Raw genomic sequence first — 15,863 nt, forward strand, 5'->3', positions numbered from 1 at the left:
GTTGCCAATCCCAGAAATAGCTTATACAAGGATTTCTGTCTCTACGGATAACAACTGAATAATAACCATTATTTGCAAATAATCATGGTTCAAAATCGTTTGCATGTAAGATTATATGCAACAAAGAGGCCCTTGAGCGCTATATACTTGCATCCATATCTGTTAGAGTGTGCAAGAAGTGGTCAAGTGTTAGATCAAAGTCAGTTATGGAAGTTGAGGGTCATTAAGATACAATTAAACCCAAGTGCATTCTGGGTAATCAAGGCCTCTGATCTACTGGTTACAAGATGGTATCAATCTTCCTAACCACAAAACTGGAACATGTGTTGGCTGACCAGTAGTGACAAATAATCAAGGGGCCCACCATGAATGGGTCATCACCCAAAACTTTTACAAATCAGAAACATCCAACTAATGGATTCTTAACTATAGAAGCTTGACTTACTCAGTTACAGACCATTCTTACTTTTATACATCCATTTGCAAGGAAATGGCTAAACAGTTATGAAAGCCCCGTCTGATCAATTCATTTTTTTTTTTTTTTGACAATGGCCATTCATGACACAACATTTGATTGGCCATTCAAGATTGATGAGTGTGTAAATGCATGTGTGAGGGTCAACAACAGCAAAATCTGGTATGTATCCTCCACATCAACTGCACAAAATATCTTTTCCATGTATACACATACGTTTCTGTTTTTGGAGATTTACAAGCATAATATCTTTCCATAAAAGTGAACAAAATTGCATGCATCATCAATCATATATACACAAACAAGTATTAGTTAGCTGGCCGTGAAGAAACAAAGAAAAGGAAAAAAAATCAGTATGTAAATTGCTCCACTTTGCCTACAGTCTTTTGCTTCAGTTTCCACTTGCTTCTTGGTATGTGGCACCAATGGAGTTGCTACTTTCCAGCAGGTAAGAGTTCATGCATCTGGGACAGAACCTGTTGCAAAGATAAGTAAATAAAAATTAGTTCTGATCTAGAAAACCAGCAAACATGTAACTCATCAATGTCAGGTAGTCACCCAATGAAAAGAGAGCAAAACAAGCAGAGATTAGGTAGTTTAGTCTTAGTGTGTGTCCTAGAGAAACAAATTTAGAGTTCCCTCAAAATTACAGTGCTCCAATTTTCATTTGTATTATTACATTTCTTAATTGAATTGTGGGTTTGTGACTTAGTCCATCCATCAATTATGTAGTCATGTACGTAGAGGCTCTGTATATATGGAGAATCACAGATTTCTTGTTTTGGTTAATCATCTCATCTAGAGAGTGTGGATCCTATGTGGCAACTGAATTTCTTGGTGCGTGTTTGCCTTCATAGGCTTCCGAGCTCTCCTATTTTACTGTTTCACGGTCACCCATCACAGGTGGGATCCCTCATGATACAGTCACAGTAGAATATGTTTGTCTGAATTACAAAGGCAGATACTGATCCAACTCGTAGACGTAAACCAAATGTTCAAAGTTCCAACATAAGAAACATTTTTTGCCCACTCAAATCTATGTCATGTATGGAAGCACAAAAATTGCGAGTTTCCTGTCGATTGATCTTGCTGTGACTGTTGTTTCAAGTTTCAACATTCTCGTTCATTTGTTTATATATTGTGGTTGTTCATCAGTATATCTCTTTCCTCTTCTACATATTCTGTAAACCCCATTGTATGACTAATATACAATGTAGATATGGTGTGGAACTGAAGTTGGATGATAGTTTTAGTTTCAGAGATTTCTACCTGCTATGAATGAATTGTCCGGACCTCTAGTGCATGTCCAAAGTTTGTCTTTGGTTCTATCCACTGATGGGTTTTAAAATTTTAGTTCATAAACATTTGAACCATGGTATGGACGTGGATGACTTGCATATTGAGTCTGCCAGTTGTCTAAGCCCTCAGTCAAAATTTGCAAGGACTAAATCAACTTGAGCAAGCAGTGATTGCCTCACTATGTGGCATGGGTTCTATTTTGCATGGCCGCAATATGGGCAGAATTCATGTAGTGCAATACTTGAGAGAAAAACACTTTCCTGAGTTTACTATGTTAGGTGTAAACAAAATGTTTTAACACAGGTATGATGCTTGTTTTGTTTTCAAGGTACAAAAGGAGAGAGGGGGTTGCATTGGAAGAATGCTCCAAAGTGCTTTCACATGGTTTAGATCATACAAGTAATGTTCTGTAAAACATTGAAAGGAATGGGTTCATTATGTAATTGGAATTTTACACTCTTTTCCAAATCATTTTTCATGAGTGGTAAGTGTCAAAATAACATCTGCTTGACTTGGGTAAACATAGGGACTCTCTCTCTCTCTCTCTCTCTCTCTCTCTCTCTCTCTCTCTCTCTCTCTCTATATATATATATATATATATATATATATATATATATATATTTTTTTTTTTTTTTTTTTTTTTTGTTAGTGTGAGAGATGTCACTTCTGAATCATTACTATGTTAGATTTGGTTATTGGAGTAGGCAACTATCCTTTATTTGGTAGTTAGGTTTAGATTAGGATTATGTTTTCCTATTCTTACTCTTTATCTCTTACAATGTTTATATCATTACTGCTTTATATAAGCAGTTACCGAAAATCAACCAAGATTATTGGAAAATCATTCCTTATTATGGTATCGGAGATGTCGATCCCATCGACCTAGGGTTGACCACGACTCGTGAAACTTCATTCTCCGGTGGGCAGCCGATATAGCAGTCCGTCCGGTGCTGTTATTTTCTTAGCAGAAAACAATGTGAGAAGAAAAGATACTCACAAAATTAATGGTTCCATTATTCAATTACAATGGATAGCTTTTCTTTGCTGAAATGAAAATCATTTCTAATTTTTGAAAAAGCAAAAGAAAAACCTCATCTTTTAAGAAGAATCCAGTAATAGTTGATACCGAGTTAATCCAAATCCAGTTATGTTTGAGGCCATCACAGAATGGACCTCACACCAGTTACAATTGAAACACATTACAAATTTATCTGAGATGCATTGAAATTACTTCCAAGCTTCCGTCCCAAAAGCATTTATTTCGAGTCCCCAGAATGTTAAAGGAAACAGGGATGCTCACCTAGAAATAGTTTCTAGGCAACTAAAGTACATGCATGGTAAAGTTCATAGTATCTACTTGCAACATGAGTTCAAGAGAGCTGCTTACATTGTTTTCCGCTTAGTTATTTTTCACATTGCTGCTAATCTGTTGCACCTGTCCACATTGCATTGGCAGCTTCTGTTGTAGTTATTTCTTCCATCCAGTATCTGGGCAAAATTGGTAAATAGAGAGAAACATTAGAGCATTTCAATGGGAGTTCTTTAGTGCCTAAAGTTTAACACTGCCATAAAGTCAACATATTGTTGGTATTAAGCTACCTGAACATGAATACGTAATTGATAACTCTTAAGATGCTCCATTTGGACTTCATAGAGCTTCTTCCTTTTCAAACACTGTAGTGCAGCTGGTACAGTAACCAAATCAGTTCTAAATATTTTAAAAATATAAATATTAAGATATGAAGTAGAAATGTTATTAAGTGATACTATGCTGTTCATAATCATATAGTTCACTATCGGTTTTGGGTTATTAAATTATTGAAGACAATAGGACAAGCAAAGGACAAACAAGATTTCCCACATGAGATGGTTCCCAAAATTTCGAATGTTGCCATGTCTAGCAACTTCTCTACCAGTGGAAAGATCAATTTTTCATATGGCATGGCTTGGGTGAGTTTTTCAGTAGTGTCTATAAAAGAGCATGCAATGGCTCATAGCCTGAGGTCCAGAGGGACGCAGTTCTGAGGCTTCATAGATGGGTTTTTTCATACCTTGGATGAGAAATTGGAAGATGTCAAGGCAATAATTCCAGTTATTATAGAAATTATAAGAATTACAAATAGAAAGCAGAAGTTCACGACTTAATACTAGGAGTCCAAGATATAAAATGCATACCTTGTTTGTTCTTTGTCTTTATGTACTGTTTTGCCCTCTCAACCTCTACAGAGATCTTCTTTTGCAAGACATTCTTCCTTTCCTCCAACATCTCTAAAGACTACAACAAGAAGACCTAATATGGATCAAAATTTCAAATTGAAAGCCCTTTAAGACAAATCGAGAAATTTTATTTCAGCATAAAATCTCAAACAAAATTGCATTGGCATTTATATAAATCATCCTGGACCGACTATATTTGATAATTAAAATATTTGAGTCCACTGTTCCTACAAAATAAGCCTTCACCTTGACAATGCTAGACGCATAAATTTATAATGCGAGGAATTTTGCTTGTTCCTGGTAATTTAAAGAAAAAAATAAGGAAATAATCTTTTTAAATCAATGGAAAATATCCAACCGTGTGTGTGTGTCTCTTACAAGGAAGCAGTATTCTTCCTTGGGAGCCTTCAATTCCCGCTTTCGACTCCCGCTCTGGCAACCTTGAGCAGAATTCTTCCCTGGGAGCCTTCGATTCCCGCTCTGGCAACCTTCGTCTTTTATGTCGGTAAAATTGTAACTAGACAAAATAGACTATTCGATTATTTGGCTTGTCTTACACAGACAAAAGGCAAAACTAGCCAAGATTTCAAATTGTCACATTTTGACATTATTGACCACATGATCCATAGAATTGTGCTGATCAAAATTCATATTATGTTCAGGTTAAAAATAAAGTGCTAATCAATTTGGCTTAAAATTAATTAGAATTGTGCTAATCAATTTGTCACTATTGATCACGCGACCCTTAGAATTTTGCTAATCCAAATTCATATTATGTTCAGCTTAAAAATAAAGTGCTAATCAATTTGGCTTAAAAATTGATTAGAATTATGCTAATCAATTTGACACTATTGATCACAAGAACCTTAGAATTGTGGTAATCAAAATTCATATTATGTTCATCTTAAAAATAAAATGCTAATCAATTCGACTTAAAAAATTATCAGAATAATCCTAATCAATTAAGAATTGTGCTAATCAATATGGCTTATGATCTATCTTTTCTCGTAATCCTTAAATAAAATCGAATTACAAATTCAAGGGGATTCTCAGATTTGGGAATTTGTAACAAAAATTATGTGTTCTCTCTGTTTCTTGGAGTGAAAAGTCAAAAAAAAATTCACCAATTCAAAAGAATTCAACAAATTCCAGTTTCCTGAAAAAAGACAATCGAAACTTTTATCTTTAGGGTTTTATGCTAAGATCACAATCGCATTACACATTGCTCTTAGAATCACCAACGGCAATAAGATCCAAAGACCATGCAAATCCTTCCATCTTGAATTTGAATTTGGAAACTGCGAATTGAACGCCATTAAATATTTTTTCATTATTCCCAATTTCCATGCCCTAACAGTAAACATATATATATAAAAAAAACACCTACACTACTAAAAACCCTAATTGCATACTTCTAAACAACAGTCGAAGAATTGAAAAAGAAAACATGCTGAGGATCGGGATACGAAGAGGAATACGTATTCAATTGAGAAAAAAGAAGATACCAAATGAAGAGAGAGAATTACTGTTAAAGAATCAAAGGGAGAGAATTACCTGCTTCACAGTAGAGGGAAGAGGATCAGCCTCTTTGCATTTGCGGAAGAGACCTGTGAACATTGTGAGACGGAGAAATGAAATTAGGGTTTCGAGGGTTTATATGGAAGGATCGTATAAATGTATAATTGAAAGGCTTCTGTGGTAGGGGAAAGGTGAAGAACAGAGCACAATTCTATTTGCAGGAATAAAAGAGGAAGGAGCGGGAAAACAACGGTTGTTTCTAATTTCATGCACGTTGATATTATCACCCCCTTCGTTTTATGTGGGTCGCCCCTTATGTGTAAGGAAACTTTATATTCTCACCCCCCCTTTTTTATGTGTGCCATCCCCTTCTAAATTCTTGCTAGCTGATATTCTCGCCCCAGCTTTTGAAATCACGAAAATGCCCTACTAAGTAAGAAGGGCAAGTTGGGTTGTGCTCAACACGGGTTCAACCCGGTTTTGGCTAGGATTGGGTTGGCATTTCTTCTGGTTAGGTTGGGAACGGCCAAACCGATTGAATTTCAGATTGGGTTAGGGTTGAGGCGCACTTGGCAACCCGACCAGACGTAAACCCGACCTCCATCATCTAGTTTTATCTTGATTTTCTTTGGGTTTTGTTTTTTCCTTGTATTTTTTTATTTGGCCATAGTTGAACCTGAACCTAACTTGACTCAACCCAACCCGATTTCGGGTTAGATGGGTTGGATTAGGGTTGAGAGATTTAAGGCAGGTTGGGTTAGGGTTGACTATCCTAAACCTGAGGCTCGTGTTAGGGTTAAGGGCTATCTCGGGTTGGGATAGGGTTGGCCTCAACCTGATCCAACCGACCCGAGTTGCACCCCTACAGTTATAAGGAGAGAGAGAGAGAGAGAGAGAGAGAGAGAGAGAGAGAGAGAGAGAGAGAGAGAGAGAGAGAGAGAGAGAGAACAGGGTCTAGCTTGTATGGGCACACACCTCTTAACACCTCGTTTATTTCGGTTATTTTAACAAAGGGAAATGACAAATGCGCCCCTTTTCATCACTTGGGACACCCAACTGCATTGTACGTGGCAATTAGGTCACTTCATTCCTTCAAATGTGAAGTACATCAGTACCTTTTCAGTCATAGATACACTGTAGTTGAGTGTCCCTAGTAATGAAAAGGGGCTATTTATCATTTCCCTTTAACAAATTAACTCCTAAGTATGTACGCTTGAAAAGGGGTTGGTTATATAAAAAAACAGGGGAGTGAATGCTAAACTTGACATTACCAATTAATTAACAAAAGATACAAGATTGGGCACCTAGGTCTGATTTAACAAAGACTGCTATTTTATTAATAAGCTTGGGTTTGGGAGACCCTACCAGATGTATTAAAAAAGAAAAGATAAACGTCAGTCTTACATAATCTTTCCCTTCTCTATCTTGACGATCAATACTAAGCAAAAGAAAAATAGGAATATTGGTTCCTTTACATTGGCCTTCAAACTTATGAATATGAGAGAGAATTCCTAACTTTTTTGGAGATTCTTCAATATATGTGAAGGGGTATAAAAACAACTCCAATCAGCCGTTGACATGTGGCCCTAAGGATGGCCCGCACGCTCGTCACCTCACAGGGGGCACTAAGGTCATTGACACGTGGCCCTAAGGACGGCCTGCACGCTCCTCACCTCACAAGGGACACTAAGGTCATTACAGCCTAAAAAAGGAAGGAGTTTGGTCCACTAATAGACTAACACTCGTCTCAAGGGTAAAAGGGTAATCCAATACCCAGAGCCCTCACAATAAATAGCCTTTACAAAGGCCAAGGTAAGGGACTGAATCCCAAAAAATTTACTATTCATAGCTTTGGTTTCTATATTTGTGCCCATTACTGACTTAAGCTTTGAAGAGCCCATCCGGAGCTACCACTCCGAGTTGGTCGTCTGACCGAGTGTTCCTCTGTATAGGACATAACCCTTCAATCAATTCGACAGCTAGGAATCGCCAGATCAGCTCTTTCGTCACTGCCTTATCTATTAATAATTTTGGGCGTAACAATATGTAAGAGTGGTTAGACTTCTTCATGGACAATGTGTTTCCTTTCTAATGATTTGAACCTCCACTCCTGAATCTGATTCAATCCACAAGTATTACACCTAGTGTCACATTATATATATATATATATATATATATATATATATATATATATATTGGATTGAATCAATATATACATTTCCAGAAGGTTCGGTATTCAAAATCTGCCTAAATATGACACCTCTTCAGGCTGGAGTCAAATCCAGTTCATTGAAGCTCTTCGTGGCTCATCTTTCATGACATGCGACTATCATCTTCAGCAATATCGGCAACATATATCAAACAGACATCAATCGTGTCAGTGTGCATCAAAATTTACAAATTCATATTTCTTTTTGGGGATATCTATTGTAATCAAACGTATATCGATTTTGAATCCATATACGTTTGAAGGGGCATATTAGAGAATGAAATCAAATCAAGATCAAATATTATGAGATTAGAAGATTTGATTTGATTAGGCTTATATTGGTTGGTTGGGTTAGATTATGCAAGTGAATTAGATTAGGACAGTGTCTTTCCATAATTATCTTATTCTATTGCTATGTTTAACATTTGAGTGTTCTATAAAAACACTCCTTGTGCTTAATGTAAATTAACCAAGAATTATTGAAATCTTCTCCTAATTTTATCACACATTGCAAGAAGTAATCCTTGTTGGATGGCATTTAGCTCTACAACATAGATTTCTTCCCTTACAACATTAATAGAGAACATTGTAATTATATTTCCATATAAGTCTCACATGATACCTCATATGGCTGCATTTTCCTCTTATAGGGACACAACAGTCTTGATTTTGAAAGTTTCTTTTTTCAAGATTGTTTCATCTACACAATTTCTTCTCTAGGTGCTTGAGTGGACATCACATCCTAGACTTGGAACAAGTTCTCTATTCCTTTGGTTGTCAATGCCGTCCAACTTCAGATATATCAATTGTCCACTTGTTACACTTGAATAGTTTTTTACTTTTGGATCTGCGGTTAGGGATTTTTGCCTCCATTAAAGATTTTAGGAGGAATAGCATGTACATTGGTAAGATGATCCAATGGGGTTGTCCTTGTAGCTGGCTTTTGCAATGGCACCCTTTAGAGTAGCATTTCTCTGATTTTAAATATAGCAATATATAGGCACCCTTCAGATACGTAATATATTGGGAATATTTTGGAATATTCCCGAGGGTTTGATATTGCCGATAAACTGGGACCTTCAAACAATTTTGTAAGCATTAATGGAACAAGGAAGAAATTTGTACCCTGTGGGAGTAGGAAAATGATTTTCATGTTGTTTAAATATGAATTGCGCCCAAAGTACACTTGAATTTCACAGGGGAACAACAAACCTTAGTGAGTTATTCAAGATAAAATAATCCAAGTAGGGTAGTCAATCCCAGGAATATCTTATCCAAAGATTTAAATGCCCATGGAAAACTGTCCCAAAAGAAAATTAGTGAGTTTGGGGTCTAGGAGGGTTTTCGCTTTTTAAGTCAAATTGAGTCCTTACTGTTAACTGGCCTAGTTTGAGATGAACCAGGGCCAGTCTAGGTCTATATATGATTATTTAATCGGATTATATATTTAGATCTAGATTGGATGAATTAGAAAGAGAATCCCATTCAAAACCATCATTAAGCTGCATCTGTCGACTCAACTTGACTCATTGAGAGCCTTAATCCTTGGTGAGAGTGTACAATTCACTTAAAATGGCTTTCATACAACAAAAATGTTCTCTTAGAAGCTACCTAGGGGTCTCAATGGATCTACTATGGATTGGATCCACCTATGTCTTGGCCATTATCCATTCAGATCTCAAATCCATTTTGGACTGCTTTTGGACCTATGTCTGACTCTGGGTCATGATCCATTTGAATTAGACTGTCCATCAGAGTGTTATAGGTCCTACTTAAGTTCTACATATAGGGCTGGCAATTTCACCCGTGAAAACAGGGATCCGCACCGCATGGGGAATCGACTTGGAGCGGGGATGGGGCGGGCACGGGGACTTAAAAAAATTTCCCAGAAGCGGGGATGGGGTGGAGATGGCCCCACCCCGTCCCCGTCCCGTTTAAATATGCAAAGGCATTATCAATATCCTCTTATTTTAGTACTGTTTTAGTGTTTTGTTTTGTTAACAGTAAATATTTCTTTTATGCTTGTGATATTGGCACTACCATATTTTGACAAGTGCACAAACACGGCTTGTCTTTTTTTTATGGGTGTTAAAAAGTTTTTTGAGGTGAGAATTTTTGTGTGGGGCGGGGACGGGGATTCCCCGCCATCCTCGAAGCGGGGATGGGGAATGGTCCTTGGCAGGGAATGCAACATCCGGCCCCGCCCCGCCCCGTTGCCAGTCCTATCTACATAGTAAAGGCTTAAGGTTAGGGGAGGGAAAAGAGAAGAAACTAGAGAGAGGGAGAGAGTAGGAAAATGAAATGTTTTTTTGGTAAGTAAGCTAGGTTTGAACCTCCAACCTCCAGGTTGAAGATATAGAAAAATGAAATGTTTGACGGGCCTTCTCAGTAGGATTTTTCAATGTTATGAAAATGCCCCTCGTAAATAGACATAAATGAGTGAAAATATGAAAGTTAATTTTGTACATTAGCACCCTCCGGTCAAATTTAGGATGCTCCAACAAAATTTCATGGCTACGTTTGGGTCACGATCACAAATAATTTTGGACCATAGCATATAGATCCAACGAACACGGTTCAAGATACAACTGTTGTGCCAGAATCTTGCTTATTAATGCTTGGATCCTTTGGCTCCATCAAACCTTTTGGGTAGATTGAAACTCCTAAAGATACCTATAAATGACCTAAAAATCCTATTCCTTTGTAACAATGACACCCTAAATTCTTTGAAAGAATGTCAAATATACCCCTATTCTAATACACATGGAAATATTTGGAGAGCTATTTGGGACAGCCCAGACAAAAGAGTATCTTGATTCTGTTTCTCATGAGTGTATGTAATATAAGGTGAAAGTATGGGTCTATCCAATGTTGGAAAAGGCTCCATAAGGTAGCCCAGCTGATTGCTGCTATTAGTTAATTAGGTTTAGGGATTTTCTAAACACGGTTTATGTTGAGAAAATCGGCCGGGCAATCCAATCTGATCGTGCACAAATTAAACGGGAAAGATAAAATAAACAAACAAGCCACAAGATGAACACCAAGATTTTACGTGGTTCGGCCAAGCCTACTCCACGGGCCCACTATGAGAAAAATAATATACAAGGATTACAATGAATTAATCACAAACCCACAAACCCGCACCTATTTCCTTGCTTCTCAAACCCAAGATCGTACACTGAGAGAAACCCGAGAGAAAACCCCAAGAGAAACCAAAGAGAAAAACCCAAGAAGAAAATCCAAAGAGAAAACCCTCTACTCTTCTTCTTCTTCTTCTTCTTCTTCTTCTCTCTCTCTCTCTCTCTCTCTCTCTCTCTCTCTGGCAGCTAACACACCAAAGACTCCTCACTCTACCAAGAGAGTGAAACTTTCTTCTTTATATTTAGGTTTTGGAAAAACCTAAAAACCAACACAACTTTCTATTTGCCTTATTGCCTTCCCATGCACGGTGGGAAATAAGGCAACTTTCCCACCGTTGCCGTGGGAAACAAGGCAACATTCCCAACAATCTCCACCTTGGCCTGTTTCCCAACCACCTTGAAGATTTTTTTGTTGATGTCGCCACCGGTCCGCTATTGCCGCAAACCACCATTGGCCTTCCAAACTACCAACTACACACCCTCGAATCAACTTGGTTCTGACTCCTCCCGATTCGAACAACACGGCCAATGCAAATGTGTAGCTGCCCAACCCGTTGACTCACCTAGTCAACCTTGGAGAGGGATCTCGATACATCCTCCCAATGCAGGCACTGTCATCCTCTCACCATCGTCTGCAACTTGGAAACCTGCCTCTGCACCAACTGCGAAAGAGACCCTACGTATGCGCATACCATTACCCTGTTTCCATCTAGCCATGATCTTAGAACACTAGTCACTGTGTCCCCCACCAGACGATATAATCCACCACACTCCTCTCCCTTCATTAGAACCATACACCCACGTGTGCTTTCATGGCTCCACCTGCAGCTAAAAACCTGCAACCCCTAGGAGTCCAACCGGCCAAGAGATACTAGATTCCTTCGCATCTTTGGGACATATGCCACACCACCCAAAGTACGAACCATTCCATCGAACATCTTGATCTTCACTGTCCCGACTCCCGTGACGTCACAAGTAGACCCGTCACCCAAGGACACTACACCAGCCCTTGTCTCCTGGAACGTATCAAAATATTCCCTCATAGAGCATACATAAACAGAGCACCCTGAATCTAAAATCCACTCATCATGAGGAGAAGTGTGATTACTTGTGGAGATTGTGAGAACGTCTCCAAACTCTTCGCTCTGTTCATCCGTTACCGTCACCACAGTATTCGTAGCACCATTGTCCACCTGGTCAGCTCGCTTTGGACAATCCCGCTTGATGTGGTCATATTCCTTGCAACGGTAACATTGCACGCCCTTTCCGTCGATCTTGGATCTTGACCTGCCTTTTCCTGATCCCCTGTCAGACGACCTTCCTCTTTGATTCCCACCATGAACAACCAACCCTTATATTTCACTTACACCAATAACATATTTCTTCCGCATCTCATTCGATAAGAGCGACGTCGTGACTACCTCTAACTTTATTGTATCTTTACCATACAATAAAGTTGTCACCGGGTTGTCATATGAATAATGAAGAGAAGTAAGAAGCAAAAGGGCCTTGTCTTCTTCCTTCAACTTTTCGTCAACCTTGTGGAGTTGATCCACAAGCCTGTTGAACACCGTGATGTGTTCCAGAAGATCTCCGCCTTCCTACATCTTCAACCTGTACAATTGACGCTTCAGATACAACCGGTTAGCCAAGGTTTTTGGCATATAAAGCTTTTCCAACTTCTCCCATAATTTAGGCGCATCTTCCTCTTCCATAACATTAAACATAACGCTATCTGTAAGACATTGTCGAATCGTGCTGACCGCCTTCGACTCTATGTCGTCCCACTCGGCACTCGTCATCTTCTCTGACTTCCCATCATTTCCTTTCAACGTCTTCGCCAAGCTCTATTAAACTAAGATGTCCTTCACCCTCATCTGCCATAGGGTGAAACTGCCATTTCCATCACATCTGTCGATGTTGAACTAGATTTTACCGCCATCTCAGATTACTTCGCACTTCTCAGTGTAGCGCTCCACATCTAACGAGAATATTTTCTGGACAATCTTTCTACTCCCAAAGATCACTCAAACCACGATCCAACCACAACACCCAAGATCACTCCACCCGGCCTTGACGATTGCTCCACCTGAGCTCTGATACCACTTGTTGAGAAAATCAGCCGGGCAATCCAATCCGATCGCGCACAAATTAAACGGGAAAGATAAAATAAACAAACAAGCCACAAGATGAACACCAAGATTTTACGTGGTTCGGCCAAGCCTACTCCACGGGCGAGAAACACAATCTGCTACTGTGAGAAAAACAATATACAAGGATTAAAATGGATTAATCGCAAACCCACAAACCCCCAACCCTTTCCTTGCTTCTCAAACCCAAGATCGTACACCGAGAGAAACCCTAGAGAAAACCCCAAGAGAAACCCAAGATAATAACCTAAGAAGAAAACCCAAAGAGAAAACCCTCTATTATTCTTCTTCTTCTCTCTCTCTCTTCCTTTGGCAGCCGACACACCAAAGAGTCCCCACTCTACCAAGAGAGTGAAACTTTCTTCTTTATACTTTGGAAAATAAGGCAACTTTCCCACCGTTGCCGTGGGAAACAAGGCAACAATCCCAACAGTTTAAGACTAATTAAGTTTAATCCGCATTAAAGGTCTATCCATCAAACAAAGGATGGAACTTTGGAAGTGTGTTGCGTGTTTCACACATTCCTCTTAAAATTTAGGTGTTAAAAGTAAACCCACACTCATTAGGGGGACTGCACACTAAACTAAGATAAAACCCATGAAATTTAACTCCCACTCTCTCTTTGTGGATCTCATTACAATTTATTCAAGTGCGTTGCGTGTCACACATTACTGGTAAAAGCTATATGCTGTGAGTAAAATCACACTCATTGCATGATTGAACTTCGAGAAAAAACCCATGATCTCTCTCTCTCTCTCTCTCTCTCTCTCGTCACTGAAATGAAAAAGGATTTACAATGGTGACGTGATCAAAGATTCCACATCTCCTTATCTTGTAAGGATAAAGACTTCAAGCTAACAAATTCTTGATTTCTTCACTATAGGCTCCTCCATTAGAATATTTTTCTGAGTTAATTTTTATATTTTATATTTTTCATTCCATTAACGGGGGAATGGAAATAAGAATCAGAACACGATGCTGATTATGTTCCTGATTCCAAAAATCCAAACACACTTTAGCATCATCCAATGGCGAATTTTTTTTGGGGTGGTGAGTGGTGACCTATACATGGGAACGACAGGGAAATACATGATTTATATCATGAAATAAGTTGGTGTGTGCAGGGTCACGAAAAAAGTGCCGCCCCTGATATTTGATCCAACAACATCCTCGTAAATGGACAACGGCCATTGGATCAAATATCAAGCCCGGAACCTTGATTACTAGCATATACACCTCTACACCCTGTAAGAACTCCCAAATAAGTAGGCATGTTATGTTGGATTAATGATATAAAATCACTACAAAGGAGCATGTTTGGAATGTGTTTAATAAATCTGTAGTACAGGGGAAGTCAGTCTTTCAAGTTCCTCTTTCTAGTCAGGCTAAACAAAACAAAGAGGATGGATTCTTTATAACCATTTTCTCACTGCATCGAAGGGTTTTTGTAAATATTTTGAGTTGATAGCTTGGTATCAAAATTGCATCAACGAGGGCTTTTATCTTTAGTTTGGGGAATTATTCAAAAGAAGAGGCCAGGACTTTTCTCTACATGGGAAGGAGGGTTTCTCTCTCTCCAAAGGTTTTCTTCTTCTCTTGCTAGAGCTCTAATCCAAGGTTTTTGGATTTCTTTTATGGTGTTTTCTATAGTAGTGAAGACATTGTGAAGAGAATTATGGGTTTTTGCTTGGGTTGAAAGAAGAAGGTGTTGGTGGGAGTTTTCACCGTTATCGGAGAGGAAAGGGTTTTCACCCTTGTTTGTTTTTTCCCATTCTTGTTAGTGAATTTATACTTGCCGGTTGATGGAGGCCAAGAGCCGAACCATGTAAATCTCTCGTTTCTTGATTTCTTGTTTCGTTTGGCGCAATTCCGTGGGTTGTCAGTGGGCATCTATTGTTACTTGATCTCAGTAGTATCCGGTAGCCAGTTTTCTTGCAGTGGTTTTTACTTCAACATATGGTACTTTTTCTAGACTCATATTTTTACAGAATTACAGGCAGCCACCCTATAATTTCTCATATAATGTTTTGTAAGCCGATATACAAATGCTGTGTTTGGATTGCCAAAAACAAGAATATGAATGGATTACCTCTCAAAAAGTAATTGTTTTTGTAAAGGGATTCCGATCCCTCTTAATCTCATTCCTTTTGATCTTTCTATAATTCTCTCGGAGGATTTTTCGGGAAAATCCTATCTTCGGTTGTAATCTCCTTTTTCTTTAATATATTGTGGTTGGGGTCTGCTAACCCCAAATTACTTATCAAAAAAAAAAAAGAAGAAAAAAAGAATATGAATGGAGATCATATTATAATTCCCACTCCAGTTCTCCCTTAAAGTGAATAATAAAAATTAAAATTAAAAATTTTAGTTCAAAATAAATTTAATAAAAATTCCATTCCAACCGAAATGGAATCAAAATACCACCTCTTGGGATAATGGGATGGGAAACAGGTATTGTCATTCTCCCCACACTCCTCTCTAATTCTACCCTTGTACACATATTCGTACCGAACTTCGTATACAAGTTTTCATACTGTATATTAAAATGATCGGAGCCGTTTATCTAGACGTCCCGCCCCCAACTTCTACCACCCAAAAAGTCTCCTCTAATCTCTCTCTCTCTCTCTCTCTCTCTCTCTCTGCCATGACTTTGACTGATCAGGGTTCAAAGTTCAAACTTGAATAGTCTCCACAGCGAAGAATTTATAGCATTAATGATTGGTGCGGTACAAAGACAGAGGTACCCGCCTTATACGGTGTAAGCCCATATAGTCCAGTATTTTTCAAAAAGTACTTTACTGCCGAAACGATGGACTGATCCAAACCGTCCATTTGATGGGCCATAACGTAAATAG

The 15,863-nt window shown here is 38.6% G+C and overlaps 1 protein-coding gene across 1 annotated transcript; it reads right to left on the reverse strand.

The window, feature by feature from the left end:
• Nucleotides 1-754: 754 nt before the first annotated feature.
• On the reverse strand, nt 755-5,717 carry LOC143886824 (vacuolar protein sorting-associated protein 32 homolog 2-like). Its single transcript, XM_077390965.1, has 5 exons — nt 5,546-5,717; nt 3,950-4,049; nt 3,374-3,459; nt 3,162-3,262; nt 755-951 (listed from the first exon to the last, which is right to left on the reverse strand). Exons 1-4 carry the CDS (start codon nt 5,606-5,608, stop codon nt 3,185-3,187), a joined length of 327 nt encoding a protein of 108 aa, XP_077247080.1. The 5' UTR covers nt 5,609-5,717; the 3' UTR covers nt 755-951; nt 3,162-3,184.
• Between the last annotated feature and the right edge of the window lie 10,146 nt (nt 5,718-15,863).

The sequence above is a fragment of the Tasmannia lanceolata genome, unplaced genomic scaffold (assembly GCF_043159265.1).
Source record: "Tasmannia lanceolata isolate RefF3 unplaced genomic scaffold, GAP_Taslan_0.1 ptg000002l, whole genome shotgun sequence".
In the NCBI taxonomy this organism is placed as follows: domain Eukaryota; kingdom Viridiplantae; phylum Streptophyta; class Magnoliopsida; order Canellales; family Winteraceae; genus Tasmannia; species Tasmannia lanceolata.